The sequence below is a fragment of the Teleopsis dalmanni genome, chromosome 2, assembly GCF_002237135.1.
Source record: "Teleopsis dalmanni isolate 2A chromosome 2, ASM223713v2, whole genome shotgun sequence".
Classification (NCBI taxonomy): Eukaryota; Metazoa; Arthropoda; class Insecta; order Diptera; family Diopsidae; genus Teleopsis; species Teleopsis dalmanni.
Genome location: NC_051847.1, coordinates 7,637,705 through 7,654,283, shown reverse-complemented (window position 1 = coordinate 7,654,283; position 16,579 = coordinate 7,637,705). Strand labels below are relative to the sequence as shown.

The window sequence follows — 16,579 nt, the reverse complement described above, 5'->3', positions numbered from 1 at the left end:
ATTGCAAAATTATAATTTTTAAAATTTTTATAACTTATTTGATTGTTGAAATTAAGGTTACCAATATTTGTTAAATTAAAAATTTAAAATTAATATTATAAACTTAGTACTTCATTTACTAGTGACAAATAATGTTTATTTGAAGTTTATGATACTTAAATTATATTTCAGTACCGGGTTTTTCGGGAATGACTATACAGTTATATTTAAGGGATAGACAACATCGATTGTGTTAACCTAATATGAAGTCTTGATATACCTCAATATTTTGGTTTAAGAACTCAACATTTTCCGGCTTAAAGAAATCCATATGAAAATGCTAAACTGTTTTCCTAAAAATCACAAGATACAAATAATAAAGATGGCTGGCTATATGTTTTACTCTTAATATCACAAAATCTACAGTCATCAGCAGGAAGCCCCTTTTTCTCAGGCTTGTTAACTTTTTCGTGAGTGTCGAGTCTTTTGTGAGCTTACTCAGATATGAGATTTATGTTGTTTAGGACTAACATGATTTTAATTAACTAAGACTCAAGAGATTTACTACCAAACAATTGAATAATTTCTCAATTAAGATGGTAAAATATTCGATGTTTTTAAAGACATTTGGACGCAATGATGAAATGATTTCCATATATATCCTATTTTGCTGTAAGATATATGATTAAGTGGCTGCTGTAAGAGCCTTACTTTAGATTTAAATAAGTCTGGACTGTGCCATAACAGATGTTCTGCTGTTTCTTCCTTGAACGCCGCTAAACACGATTACAAAAAATTCAAAGAGAAAGACCGAGCCCAGCTTCATGTCAGCCTATAGTCAAGTTTCGCCTGAGAACTGGTATTATATTTGATGCTTTCAGTTTGTTACTTTCGCTTAACTCTGAGGTTGTATAAATTAAGAATGTAAATCATTTCGTTCTTGACCTGTTTCTTGATAAATACTATACAAAAGTGATATTACATTAATCTTTGTTCCTGGGTGGCAGGAACTACTATTTTACAATATTTTTTCAAACTCTTTAAAGCCGATTATTGATTAGAGTAGTCATGACACATAAAATTGAATAAAATTTATTAAAGAGGAGAATATTACACTGTAAACGTTAACATCTATTGTGATTTGCTTAAAGGAGTGTCATCTCGTTAACCCGGTTAGAGATAAACTCATTACAACATCTCTCGGTTCATTACTGTGGACTTTATTTCTTTTAGCTAAAGTCCGATAGCGGTACTATATATACTATTCATTAGTGGCAAGATAGAGGAATATAAAATCTGCTTAATTTGTGGACTTCATTTGTTTTACCTAAGGTCCGATGGCGGTGCTAAATCCATGTTTTGATAGTGACAATATAGAGGTACATAAAATCTGTTTAATTTGCTTTAAAATTATTAAACTTAGGTAATGGCAGATAAAATGAACTATTGATCACTTCATACAAATGGTAAATTGTTATCGCGTGGGCGTCCAATCTAAAACATTCCATTAAATATAATTATAACAGCGTTGTATGGTCAGCTAAATTTCAATAAGTTAATTTTTGTAGTTGTTGTTTCTTCATTACTATTCGAACCCTTCTGGTTTTCTTTTCTACCTTAACATAATTATAGTTTTATACAACTCTGGTAGTTCGAAACTTTTATTAAATTATATAATTTGTCTGGCAAAAAACAACATTGAAGAGTTCTTTGCTCACGGTTTTTCGATATCTTATGAAAAATGTCAATAAAGGATTCAAAATTTCTTAAACTTTTTCTGCTAAATCATGCTCTCGTGTTACTTTTACGGGCAAGATCGTTGTGCAAATATTTCATTGCACACGAATTTTGCGCATGTGAGCCTCAAATTGATGTGTCAATAAAGTGGAAAATCGTGCGTTACAAATATTTTTGAAAATTTTCAGCTAATTTTAAAGCACATCACAGTTTACTCATCTCATAATACAGACTTGCACGTTTAAATCAGATCATTTGATTTGATTAAATCACTAAATTAAAGATACTAAAAAATATGATGACACTTATAAAAATCTCATTTGTTCTTTCAATTTTCACAATTTAGACTACAAATAACGCGAAGATTCGCCAAAAGCAAAAAACAGACGAGACGACGACTGCGACGACAACGACAACAGCAGCAACAACAGCAACAACAGCAACAACAGCAACAACAGCAACAATAGAGAAACCTGAGCAACAATACAGCTGACGGATAGCACAATAAAAACAGATACAGATACGGACACAGACGCAGATACAGATACAAATGCTGAAATATAAACAAACAATATACGAAAAAAATTATTTAAACCTCAGTTACTTGTTGTAGACAGTCGCAGAACGCTCCAAACTGCACAACCTGTAACTACTCAGGCTTAACACTTAAGTCAGAATCAAGAAACCGAGATCAATAATAAAGTATACGCATTCGAAAATTTGGCAAAATAATTTAAATGAAAATATCTTTTTAATAAAAGCAGCAGAATTGTAAAAGTGACATAAAAGCTACTTACGTAAATTAAAAAAAATAAAGTTTAAATAATAAAATAATGCAAAAATGTATTTAAACCGCATCCAAACGTGACCGAATTGTGATAAACAAATCAACCGATTTAATCGTGGTATATTGGCTTCTACACTCTTTGCATTTATTTATACAATATATATTTATATATATATCTAAATATATATCTAAATACTTTTTTCGCATAACTGCAAGTAATCAAGCAAGTAGCAAAAAAGTAAAAGTACCTGAAAACCGCAGTTTCGTAATTTAAACGTTTTCAGTATTATTTCGACTGTCTCACTTCACTAAACGCGCTCCAAACTATTTTAACAGCGCCGCAAATTAATGAATTTAATAAATTAGAATTTTAACGTAATTACTATTTAATAGACGGAAACTAATTAATTATAAAATATATATCTAAATAAATAATAAACCACATACAAAATGTCGACATCAAAGGAACACATCTTCGCCAGTGAGGACAAAGACTTGGATAAGCCAAAAGGTAAGTTCATTTGAAATAATAAAATATTTTATTAATATTATTAGATATATAAGAAATATGTTATATATATATTTGTATATTACTTTTTAAAAATGTTCGTTTAATACGAACGTTAATATAATTATATGAATATAAATAAAAACATTAATGGCTTGAAGGCATTCTTCGTATATTAAAGTTAGATTGGAACTACATAATCAATTAAGTAGAACAGCTATTGATATATTGATTACTCTATTGATATTGATCAATACCAAAATTCCTCGCACACTAATCAAGATCATTGCTATAGTATAAATAAGCGATGATATAAAATATATCTTTTGAACGTGATGATAAATATATGGTATATAAAACAGTCAATTGTGTTGGAAAATTTCCTAAATAAATTAAAATATAAATACTTTTATAAAAGTATTTTAATATAATTCGCGGTTTTTTTATGAACTAATTGGTCAATAATTAATAAACTTTTTTTATTTGTTTTTAAAGGATTTTATTTTAACCGATATTTCGACTATAATCTATAGTCATCATCAGGGTACTATAAAATTTGAATAAAATGTATTAAATTATAATTTTTATTATTATTAAATTTTATAGTAGTCTTCGTCTTCGGTTAAAATAAAATCCTTTAAAAACAAATAAAAATAGTTTATTTAATTATTATTCAATTAGCCCATAAAAAAAGAAAATTAATTTAAAAAATTTTTTTTCTCATTAAAACAATAAATTATTAAAAGATTTATTAAAATTAAAATAATACAAAGCAAAACTGCTTTTATTAAAAATGATTAAAACCTGTTCGTTTATTTAATGAAGTCTTGACTAGTGTCTTACCCCTACTGGCACCACCTGTGTTAATATAATTTAAGATAATATATTCCACTTTAATCTAAGAGATCTGTATACACTTGTAATCATGGGATATATACTTAAAAGTACAATTTAATACACACTCATTCTCATACTCAGCGCTACAGATTTGATTGAATAATTGAATATTTTAGAAGATGACGGACCTATTGTAGTTGGTATATCCCCCTTTGGTCTTATACACAAAATCAGGCGAGGTCAATTACATTATATACTCGTAGAGCGATTAAATTGTGGCATGACTTTGCAAAGTGAACCTTTCTACTCCACCTACGTCTGACTCACTCCACCTAACGCACAGAGAAAAAGCTTTGTTGCGCTCGAAACTTACGCGAGAATATCTGAAGACCTTCTTCAGCCATTTACTTAGAATTGTGGAAATGTTCTTTCCTTACTAAATTAGCAAGAACGGAAGTTGTTTGTTATGCGCGAAGCGTAGTAATAATAAATAAATTTTGATTAAATTACTTTTTACTTTTGTGTACTTTTTCGAATGTATTTATATGCTATTTGCGTGCACGAATTTTGCAATTAGCTCTAGTTTTTTTTTTTTTTGTTGGTTTTTTTCATTGTTGTGCAATATCTAAGCTTGAACTTAATTGTGTGTTTTCTAGGAAATCTGAAATAGTCGATGTCTTACGCAAATTAGTCTATCTTATAATCACAACTGTCATAAGTCATATGCCTCCTAATTAAATATGTGCAAACATTTTTTCCTCGAAATAATTAACTAAAACTGTTTTTGCAATATGTTGATCTAATTTTTTAAAATTTTTAAAATATTTACTTAATAAATATTTCCTTTTTATGTGCAAAATTAATTATAGAAAATAAACTTTTTTAAGGCTACAGCAATAAAATATTTTATCTGAGGGCCCAACTGCTAGTTTTGGAAGATTTTGCTTAATAAAATTATTTTTAAGGCCTCTGTATAATGCTCAGTAAATAATATTTATGAAAAGAAGCTAAAACAAGATGCCATATAAGGACATATTTTATATTAATTTATTTCAATAAAAATAACTAAAACGAATTATTGCCAAAATAACGTTGATTTATATGCCATAAATGTCAGTCAGTAGTTGAGGGCGCTAAGATTATCACGTCAAGGTCTTCATTAGATGCAAATTATAATGTTATAAATAAAAAACATTTGTAGTTTTATTTATATAAAAAATCTATTATAATTAAATAATAAATTAAAATAATATAGAAAATTTATTCCTTTCGAACTTGACTTTTTGCTCAACACTAATAGTTAAGCATATTAAAAAAATTTCATAAATTAATTTAAATAGCAAAAAAACAAAAATCAATAATTAAAAAAATAATTTTCTTCATTTTTAAATTTGTTCTTAATAAATCACTTTTTGGATTGGAATCCTGACTTTTATTTGTCTCAGTAAAACAGATTTTTATATGTCACAATAATAAATACTCAATATTGTTCATAAAATATAGTATTTTATATTATTAATACAGAATTAAGATTAATTAATGTAAACAGAATTCCCCATTTATGACCCACTTTAGTCAAAAGACCGCTTACTACCCACAACAAAGCCACAAAATGTAATTTTAGATCTGAATCTATATTGAATTGCTAAATTTGCTTGTTCTAAAAACTTACAAGGTAATATATTTCCCAGAAAAAATTAGTAATAAATATATACCATATATACATAAATAAAGTGTATCATCAAGCAATTCTCGATCTTCTTATTTTTTTAAATTTAATCATTTAAATCGTTATTTAATGTTGCAATTTGGCATATTAAAATTTTAAGATAATATTTTACGCGTTAAACTAATAAAAATTAATTAAATTAATTCATTTACAAAAATGCATGACATTGAATTTAAAACAAAATTATAGCCAAAAATAAATAATTTGGTAATGGTTGGTTGGTTGGTTGCAGTGGCAGGCCATTAGATAACTTCCATGTACCTCAATTAGCGATTTTTTATCGCTCTGCTACCACATTCCTCTCAAGAACCCAAGTATAGAAGAGTAGACACTAAGTCCACCCCGCCGAATTTAGGTAATTTAATAGGTCTTTCGTCTTCATCGATGAACAGTCCGATAAACTATCAAAGAAGTATCTTCCTAAGAACCTATATCTTCTAGACGCCAAAACCGGGCATTCACAGAGAAAATGTATTATGGTTTCTTTCTTCTGAGGTTTCTTTCTCAGTGAGGATTATGGGGAATGCGCAGTTTCTCTGCGTGTGTTCCTACACACCAGTGATCAGTAAGAACTGCAGTAAGAATTGTAGTGTTCACGCGATCTCTTTTGATGTAATCACCTTAATTTGGTGATATTACCAAAGAAAATTCACTTAATCTTATTAGTAGTATATTAGAAACTTTAACTCATGTAATCCTTAAAAAGCCAGTAATTCTTTAAAGTAAACCAATAATATACTGACGGGAGTAACTATTTATTTATCACTATTTAAACCTAATTCACAGCGATGCTTGTGGGAAATGCAACGAACCAGGTGCAAAGGAAACCCTAAAGCATCTGCTGTGTAACAGTCCGGTTCTCTCGAAAACTCGCCAAAAATACTTAGAGGTTGTCAATTTTACCAAATTGAAGTATATACCTGGAGTTTCTGTTGAAATTCTAATAAAATTAGCTAATAACAAGCGCATCCTAAGCGATGCACACTATCGCTACAAAAATGAAGACTCTAATCTGGTATCGCAATGGACCTTAAAGGTCTACGCGTGGCCTTTTTGGTCTGCCAGCATAACCTAACCTAACTATTTATTTATAATTATAAGAAAATATATCTTATGATCGATGCATGATAAAGTAATAGATAAATATTTGATAAATATTTCTAAGCATTCAACATTTACGAATTTTAAAAATTTGCAAGAAACTCTCGAGGGAAAGTTTTTACTTCATATAAATCGTTTATAAATTATTTATTGTATATATATTACAATAATTAACTTTAATTTAAATAAATCATTTAAATTGTTTTCAGTTTTAAACAAAACTAAAATTATATGTTAAAATCGCTTGACTGAATTCCGAGCTTCAAAAGCTCGAGTCAATCCGTTCTACTGGAGAAGCTCACGTAAGAATGTCAACAAAATTGGCTTTAGAAATAATTTTGTCCCTACTTTGCTATTTTATTTATATAAAATTTAAATAAAATATTTATATTAAAATTAAATCAGCAAAAAAAATTTTTTGTAGACCTTAAATTCCACTGAATTTAAAATTTAAAACCGGGTACCGGCGAAAACTTAACAGACAACGTGAAAAATTGTAAAAATATAAACAAAATTCCGACAATAAATTCGCTCACGTGAAACGAACTCGCCAATTGAAACATAATTAACGCTTTTGTTTTTGTTTTGAATTTTATTTTCATTACAATTCTCAGATAATTTTTTTTAATTAAATTTTTTGTTTTGATTTACGAAAGGTCAACCAGAAAAAATTATTTTCGAGTAATTTTTCAGTAAACACGAATTATAAATAATTTTAACTCTGAATTCTAATCAACTTTTAAAGATCAAATTAAGTACTTCTCTGCTCTATTCTCCTATTTCCCTCAAAATTATTAGAGGGATTATAATTATATATATAGTATATTCATTACTAATACATTAGAATTGTGTGAAATTCTGATATTTCTTGAAAGGGTCCCGAAATAAATTCTTGCAACGGGTCTGTTACAAATCATATGGGATGAAATATAACACACATAGAACTTTACACTATGGATTTTATATCCACTTACTATATATCCAATAGCTGATTAGCAAAATAGATATCCAATGAATTATGACAAATCGATTGTGTAAAAAATTTAAATTTAATTGTTTAGCTTAAATAAGTGCAGTAGGCTACTGATGAAAATGTTAAAAGATATATCCACTTTCAACTCATATGGTGGTTACGCCACGTGGTAGGAATGCCTGCCAATAGATTAGTGAAACAACATTATATTAGAATGTCCATTTGTGACGAAAGAAGAGGGCTGCCATCACAAGATGATATGGCGCTGTTATCACCGATTGAGTAACACTTTAAATACATTTTGGAGATAGATGACGAAAGCGAGAAATATAATTTGATGGAAAGATGTGACTATCCATCTATTCACTCCGGTCTTTCTTGCTGTTGGTGATGGGGATAATGGTTTCGATAGTGGTAATGATAATAATAAAGCTGTTGATTATACCCTACTTAGCGCTATCTAATCTCAGAGTAATCACTAACCGCACGGGGCGGTTTATTTAGTCATTGAATAAACACGAGGCTTATGAGGAATACACAAATTAGTCAGTGAGATGGGTGGGACTCTGCAGAAACCCCTCAGCTATCAAATAGTAAAAGTGCCCAAATGCACTAACTTGGATAATGATGATGATAGTGATTATGATAAGAATGTCGTAGGAAACTTTCTCATTTTATGAAAACATTACATACAAAGTTTGCCTCCAAGACATGAATATTGTGTTTGGGCAACGAGATCTCTATAAGTTTTACTATTACATTCATAGAACAATTTAACAATGGGGTTATAAAAATTTTCCCCCAGAAATCCATTTACTACTCCTTATATGACCTATATATACTATATTTACGACCAAATAATCTCATTAGTTATTCATTAAAAAATATTTAAATGAAAATGTCTTTATTTGTAAATTAAAAATATCTTAAACAATTTGACACATAACATTAAGCAATTTTTAAATATACTTTTGGCCAGTTCTCAAAAGCTTCGGGATCCCAAAATATCTGACGATATTGAAAATAAAATAAATATTGCCTTAGTTCATTCAAAATTGTGTGTTGGCAAATAATTTTTACCAAAAACTGCAATCAATTAAATTATTCTGTGGGTTGCCAAAAGTTTCTTCGGCGCGATTGATTCTTTCCCAGCTTTTAGTGCAGTGCATCAAGACACTTCGCACAACTGCTCGACCTCGTGCTGCACATGTTCTGGTTGTGTTTCGACACGTCGCGACATGTCGTGCCACTGACATTGGCAATGAAATTCTCATATTTGACACTGCAAAAACATCATTACATGCCACATGAAAATACTTGCTAAACATAAAATTAATCGATTTCAAAATAATCGAATTTTATTTAAGTAAATAAATTTATTTCAATAATTTAAGCATTTTTCAGGCGCATTAGTTCATGTGATACTAAATAATATTATTAATGTGTTTAAGTGTGTGACAGCTTCTGATTTGCGTCATATAATGATTTAGTAATGAAATTTTTGGCAAAGGGTATATCTGACACTTTTAGACTATACTTTTATCCTTTAATTTATTACAGTTTATTATTACAATAAAAAAGTTGTTATATAATTTATATAGAATTAAAACATTTTTAAGAATAATTCCTTTCCACTATAGGCACAGAAGCAGAAACAGACTTCCATATATATATATCTGTGAGTGATTACATATTTATTTCTGTTTTCTCTTACTAAACATAACAGATGAACATTGACGAGTGCTGTCTAATAATTTTATTATATCAGTGATTCGTACTGTATTCAATTAAAATAATTTTAATAAAATAGGTAACTAATCCAAATATTAAGAAATATTAGTTATATTATTGAGTATACAATAACACTATTACAAAAAAAGGATAACATAAAATTAAAAACATAAAAAAAAAAAAAATAATAAATTAAATAAAAAAAAATAAAAAATAAAATAAAAGAGTACCCAGCTGTCAGTATTTACAGAAGGTGAATCTACGTTTATAATTATAAATAAAACACAAGATTCTCATCTGTGACATGAACAATAAAGATCAAAGAAAATTAAACTCACTAATATATAACGACACCAATCATAATAGCTAAAGCTTTTTGAGTACAAGAAACAAGATATTGAAATAATAAATGTAATATTAATTGAAATATAAAATTACGAAAAAAAAAAAAATAATAAATTTTGGATTTATTTTTAAATTCATCTTTTAATCACTTAATCTAATTTTAAATTATAAATGTAAAATTTAGAAAATTAGAAACTTGTACAACAAATAAAGGCAGTTAATTTACATCAATAATATCTTAAATTTATCAATTAAAAAAAAAATTAAATAAAAAAATAAAAAAAAAATAAAACAAAAAAAAAAATATAAAAAATAAAAATAAAAAAAAAAATAAAAAAAAAAATATAAAATAAAAAAAATAAAAAAATAATAATTAAAAAAATAAAAATTAAATAATAATAAAGTACAATCTTTTGAACACTCATTGACAAAGAATACTACAAGTACAGTAAAAATATACTTTGCTCATCAGTATAAAGTAAACATGCGCGAAATATAACATTGTTTCCGCTTCCATGATTTAAAACAGAATGAAATTTGAATGGAAGCCGACAAAAATCAGATTGTGTACGAAAAAAAACGAATAAGGCTTATTACCAATTCACCAATGCACCAATTCAATATTCCAGAATTATGTGTAATACCCGCTTAATACAGTTGTTCTTCTACCATTCACCATTGAGAGGCAAAATGCATTTTAATGACTTATTGGTTAGATAAAAAAATATTAACTATTGATTGTTAATTACAATATATCGTACATATTATATTTAGTAGCTGATATATAGCCAAATAATTCGAACGTCACTTGTACATGGGTGTGTAGCATTCAGCAAGGCCTCAAACACTACTATTCGACAGCTGCAAATTGCTGGTGCCATGATACATTAGGACGGTTGACATCCTCAGGGTCCTTAAGATTGATCCGATCATAAAATACATAAAGAATAGAGCCCTGAAATTATTTATGAAAACTGACAGGTGCGTTAACGAATCTTAAAATGGTTATAGGCTCCTCAGCGAGGTATGCAGATTTGAGGTCAGTTATTGCTTAGTCTGATGAAGTGATGAATAATAATCCAGTCAATGCGTAGAGAGTTAGGTCTCAGTAGTAAGTGAGGTCTCAGTGGTAAGTGAGGTCTCAGTGGGCAAACTACATGCTTTGTGTGCAAATCTGTTCAATTTGATTCAGGCACCATTTTTGACATTCTCGCGGAGGCACTGCTTGAGAGATTTTTAGGGGCTAAAATATTTGATACTATTCTACTTTTGCCTATAGCAGACTTCTATCATTAAAGCTTTCCTAAATTTGAAAGTTTCTTAGTACGTTTACTAAAATAGGAAACTAAGCATTTATTATCAGATCAACTTCAAATAATCTATTTAGAATATAACAGAGCTTGAATTAAATTAAAATTATTAATATAATAAAGATTGTAATTTATTGCTGTAATGTATACTTGCTTAAATTAAAACTAAAGAAATAACTTCTGAAAGAACTTAATTCATACATCGTATATACTAACATTCATACTTACGCAAGCTAGTATATATATATCTGAACAATAAAAATAACAGCACAAACAACAACAACAACAACTTGGCTTACTTCACTAATTAATGAATAAGTGAAACAATCGGAGAGTGAAATTATGAAGGATGCAAGCTCCTTTGCTTGCATCTTTGAAGTTTATTTAGTATATCAATATAAATCCGTTATATTCCGAGGGAACCGAATTGCATATATTCCATACACATATGAGCTCAAGACTTACTTTCCTTTACGGACAGTGCACCATTTCTATATCCAACTGATGTCACTAATATGGCATGTAAGTACATTATTCCACTCTAGTATTTAGTAATGAAATTTGGTTAGTCTGAAGCATTAATTAAGCTTTATTTTAGTTTCAATTTAGTTGAATTAAATAAAATATTCATACATTTTGAATATTTCTGAAATCATTAATTTTTTTAAGTATTGTAAATTGTTTATATATACATTCCTACTATATATTATAGCAAATTAATAATAAATGAGAACAAAACTAAATAGGTTTTTATATTATTTTTGAACAAATGCTGTGATTTGTTCATTTAAAATGAATAAGCACTTTAATTTATATGTTTACGTGCTTTTAGAGCAATTAAGTAATCTCACACAACAATTCAATTAAATTAGTTTAATTTTGAGAAATGTTTTGCATATACAAATATTTCTTTTAATTTTTATAAGTAATTTTATATCAAATCCGCTGAAAGATCCACTTGACGTGATTCCCAACAAAATGATTCCGAGAACTCAATAGATTGATGAATTACTGCCTCAAAAGTTGATTTAGCGTCTAAGTGCCAAAAATAAAAAAATTTATTTCTTTTTAATAGAAATTTCCTCTGGCAAAAAGTACTTAATTCTTAAAAATAATGTTTTTAGAAATAATCATATACTCGTATATTTCTGTAGGTAATTCGCCACAAGGCATTCTATCCGGTTTATTTGAAATTTGATAAATTAGTACAATTAATGAGAGTAAGCAAATATTTTTGATATTTATATATAATTTATTTATATATCTCATTTACATATAAGAAGCTAAGTGTCGTATTTAAATTGAAGTTATTATTCCTTACAATGCGGAAATAATTTTTGACTTTCAGTCTACATTATACATTATCCATCTTTTTTTACAATGTATCTCCAAAATTATGAAGATCGCATTCTGTATCGAATCCATCTGAGCTTCATTTCACGTACGCGTATTATTCATGCGAATGAAGTCAGAATATCTTTTCACTCATTTACATACCCGCATTTATCTTTAGTACAGCATTTGTTTGCGATTTTTCGCTTTAAGTCTACACAAGTGCGAACATGTCAAGTAAATATTTAAAATTTTTAAAATATTTAATTATTTAATATTTAAAATAAACTACATTTAAGTGTAAATACGTTTTGAACACAACGCTAATTTGCGAAGGTTAGTGGAGTCACGCTAAGTAATAATTGTTCAGTTCATTACTTTTCTAGACGTATTGTGGATATAGATAAATTTAAAAAAAATGTTTACAAGTGTAGTTCTTGGGTTCGAACTATTTTTATTTTTTTTGTGTAAATAATATGCTTAAAAGAACATAAAATTATTCCTTCAAATAGATGATGTCATAGATGAGCTATCGCTGAACCCAAACCAGAACACTATTCACTTAATTCATTAAACATTTGATCTTCTATAGGATATTTTTTTGCCATCTCTTATTACTATCTCATAAGATCTGTTAGATAATGCAATTGCAGATTTTTTCGTTCGTTTCAATTCATTTGGCTTTTGGTCTTCCAAAATTTCAATATAATAAGAATTAGAATTAACAGTATTCTAGATTATCATTAGGGAGGAGATTTGCGAAAGTGGTTGAATATTTGTGCTATCAAACAACACTAACTGAATAGAACACATAAAAAGCTTTCTGATAAGGGTTAGAACACCGTTTGCGTCAAGGGTTTTCTTACATCAGTGGAGATACTGGTAATATTTTTAGTTAACCCATACACATTTCATTGTAGAAGTTTCCTTTGATGTTTCGGTTGCAAGACGCGATTATTTAAATTTTTATAATTTCATAAAATAATTAAGTACACAACACTAGAATTTTAATCATATTACGTTATTTTAAAATTTCCATCAGTTTATCTTGGTGTGCCCTAAATAAGTTCTAAACAGTTTTCGTTCAAACTCAACTATCTCATTTACATCAGCTCTTTTTCTGCTATATCTCTGAACCATGTTGAAAGACTGGTGTAATCAGAGTTTTGTAAAGGCGTATTTCTTGATTTCTTACTCAACAGATTAGATCGTAACTCTGTAATAAGATTAGCATACTCTCAATTTTTTGATTTTCTATACTCGTATCTCCATACAGAAAGACTGATGTAAACAGTGTATTCAAGAGTTAGTTCGTAATTTTGTAGAGCTATATTCTTGTATTTTTGTTCAACATATCAGATCCTAACGTAAAGCGCTATGATTAATCCCTTCTTGCATTGACATTAGAATATGTTCTCTCTTTACATTAGAATATGTTTGAGAATAACCTCTAGATTTCCTGTAAGAACAAGCATTTTATAAACTGTTTACCATATTGAGCCTATCGCCTGTTTCTAAAACAGAATTAAATTGCCATAGAACTTGCATATATACATAATATAATAAACTTATTTGAATAAATTACTATAAAACAGGTATGCAAACTAAATTTATGACTTTCTATGCCATATGTAAATTGAAAGCAAATTGTACATAGGTGATATGCACGTGCTAGCAACTTGCATCATATGTTATTGGTAGATCCGTAACAAACTCGCCAGGGGCACAAATACTTGTACTAAGTGAAGAACAAACTAGTAGATAGTCATTCTGGTGATTTCAAAAACACTTGAGAAAACATACCGGACTGGCTGACTGACAAAGTAAAAACAAGTCAAAGAAAAAACAGTGCAAAAAAAGAACAGATATCTGAGTAGATCAAACGTGGTGAAGTTTTTAAGTAAGTCCAAACACATACATAAAACTGTCAATGATAATATTAAATAATGAATAATGCAAAGATATATGCATATAATTAAAGATATAATGCATTAGATTTTTTGATCTAATTGAATTTTAAAATTGTAAAACAATGAAAAATATAAAATAGTACAAAAAGTGCTACGTCACTGCACTATGAATAAAATGTATGTATGAAAAAATGTGTTTCTATCTAAGCATATTGACTGTTAAAACCAATTCCTTTTTTCTCTTTTCTTAAGCATACGATTTTTAAGAAAACTATAACATATCTCAAGAATAACAGTTTAGACAACTAAAACATCTGCTCTATTTAATTGTCAGTAGTTTTTAGTAACTGCTGAACTTTTTCTTTATGATAATAAATTATTCCCATTTTCTGGTAGGAAACTCATACGCCCGCGTTCTCTTTTTTTACATCGAAAGCCACAGTGTGAGACTAAAACCACCTCTTAGGAATGGAGAAGATTTCCATAGCATTGAGGAAACTTCATTCCACTAATCAGGGGAGAGAGAGATGAGAGTAGTTAAACTTAATACCTAGTGAACTAGATTAATCTAAGCCAGAAAGCAAGGGCATGAGTTAAGGAGAATGGGTGATATTGAAGGGGGTGAAATCAACGATAAACTTTGTGACCAGGGTTTTGTTTTTTGCTGCGATTCACTCTGTAGTTTTCTCACCATCAAATCAAAATAATAAAGTGAAAAAAGCTTTTATTAACTAACATGAAAAGCTTTTGTTATAAACGAGAATTAACTGCAGATTGCACTGTAATTGAACAAAATCTGTGATAGCATTCACGCTGCAATTTGTTTTAATTGAAAATAATTTCCTTAAATAAATTTTATTTGTATTTTTAAATATTTTTTAAGAATCGCTAATTTGTTCGTAATCACTTTAATTATCGCAAATGATAAATTTAATTATTTTGTTATTGTTTGAAATTGTTTTTGTCATATGAAAAGCACAAAATCATTTCTTTTTTGTGCGATATTTGATTGAAAGTGCAAATGAAAATGTGTAAAAATTATAATTACACTAAATAAAAATGCAATTAAATTTTATAAAAAATTTTTTTTAATGATTTAATATATTCTATGTCATGGCAAATATTTTCTCAAACTAATATCTAAAGTGCGCTTTACATGTTGGTTATATCTTGAAACTCCTTGGCTTAGAAGTAATAAGATACTATAAATAATAAATACATAATACTAATGATGAATAAGTTAAAGATAGAATATATTCACAATACACGAGTATAACAGTTATAAAGTCTACTTTTCTCTGTTAAGTATTTTCTCTGGCAAATATGTTTTTTGTCTCTGCACCTTCGTTAATATTATTGCCTAAATTATATTAGATATTTTAATAACAGATACTTGAAACTAAATTATTAACAGCTGCTATCTTTAAGATAGATTAATCATTATCTTTTCTAAAAAATATGCGGACCTTCTTCTAATAAATGCTAAATACTAATAAATGCTAAATACATTTTAGAGTTAATATAAGATTTTATTGCCGAATTGTTTTAGTAAATACTGTGACATAGTATTAATTATATATAAATGATTTATTCAGTTTTATTTATTTCAGTTTCATTTTTTATTAAAATTTATTTGTAAGCTTTAAAAAGCTCTCCAGTTAAAGCTCTAGCAGCTTTAACAGTTTCTTAACATTATTAAAGCTACAACATTGTTCTGCATTAAGCTATTCATAACTAGGGTTAACTGACCCTGCAGGAAAACTTGATATAGGTGGAAATAAATATATAGTATATATACTAACTAATACAACTTGTATATCTTTTATAAATATTTATCTTTAAGTTATTTAATTTTTATATGATCATTTATATTTATTTAATTGATATCGCCAGTAATATAAATTTTGAAAAATATTATCTATGTTATCTAAATGTATTTATAAATTTGTCGAAATGAAAGTTATATTAACTTTTAGCATTATATTCGTTTTTAGCTCAAAAACTAATATCAATATTTTTATGATAACATAAATATATAGTTTGGTTTATAAAAAAGTGATTTATCTATTTATTAAGCTGATTTATCTATCTATTTATAATTAAAAAACAAAAATTTTAATACAATATTTACTATGTGTTGTAAAAATTAAAAGTAAATTAAGGTTTTCTTATATATTTTATATATTTTATATATCAACTTATTTGCACTATTGATTTCAACAATTAAATAAACCTAATTTTTAAGTTATTGCAGATAATGGTTATCTATGCAGTCTGTTAAGCATAGTATAAACATTCAT

At 27.8% G+C, this 16,579-nt stretch overlaps 1 protein-coding gene across 3 annotated transcripts in view; it reads left to right on the top strand.

Annotated features, from left to right (window-relative positions):
* LOC119678277 (putative inorganic phosphate cotransporter) overlaps positions 1 to 16,579 on the top strand; it is a 79,718-nt gene that overhangs the window by 49,230 nt on the left and 13,909 nt on the right. For 2 of the 3 annotated variants that reach the window (XM_038090028.1, XM_038090027.1), the window contains exon 2: positions 2,063 to 3,014. In XM_038090028.1, coding sequence (XP_037945956.1) covers positions 2,954 to 3,014 — 61 coding nt within the window. In that variant the 5' untranslated portion in view covers positions 2,063 to 2,953. Of the gene's footprint in view, positions 1 to 2,062; positions 3,015 to 11,161; positions 11,560 to 16,579 lie in introns of those variants that run through there. The other variant, XM_038090029.1, reaches the window with a different exon arrangement.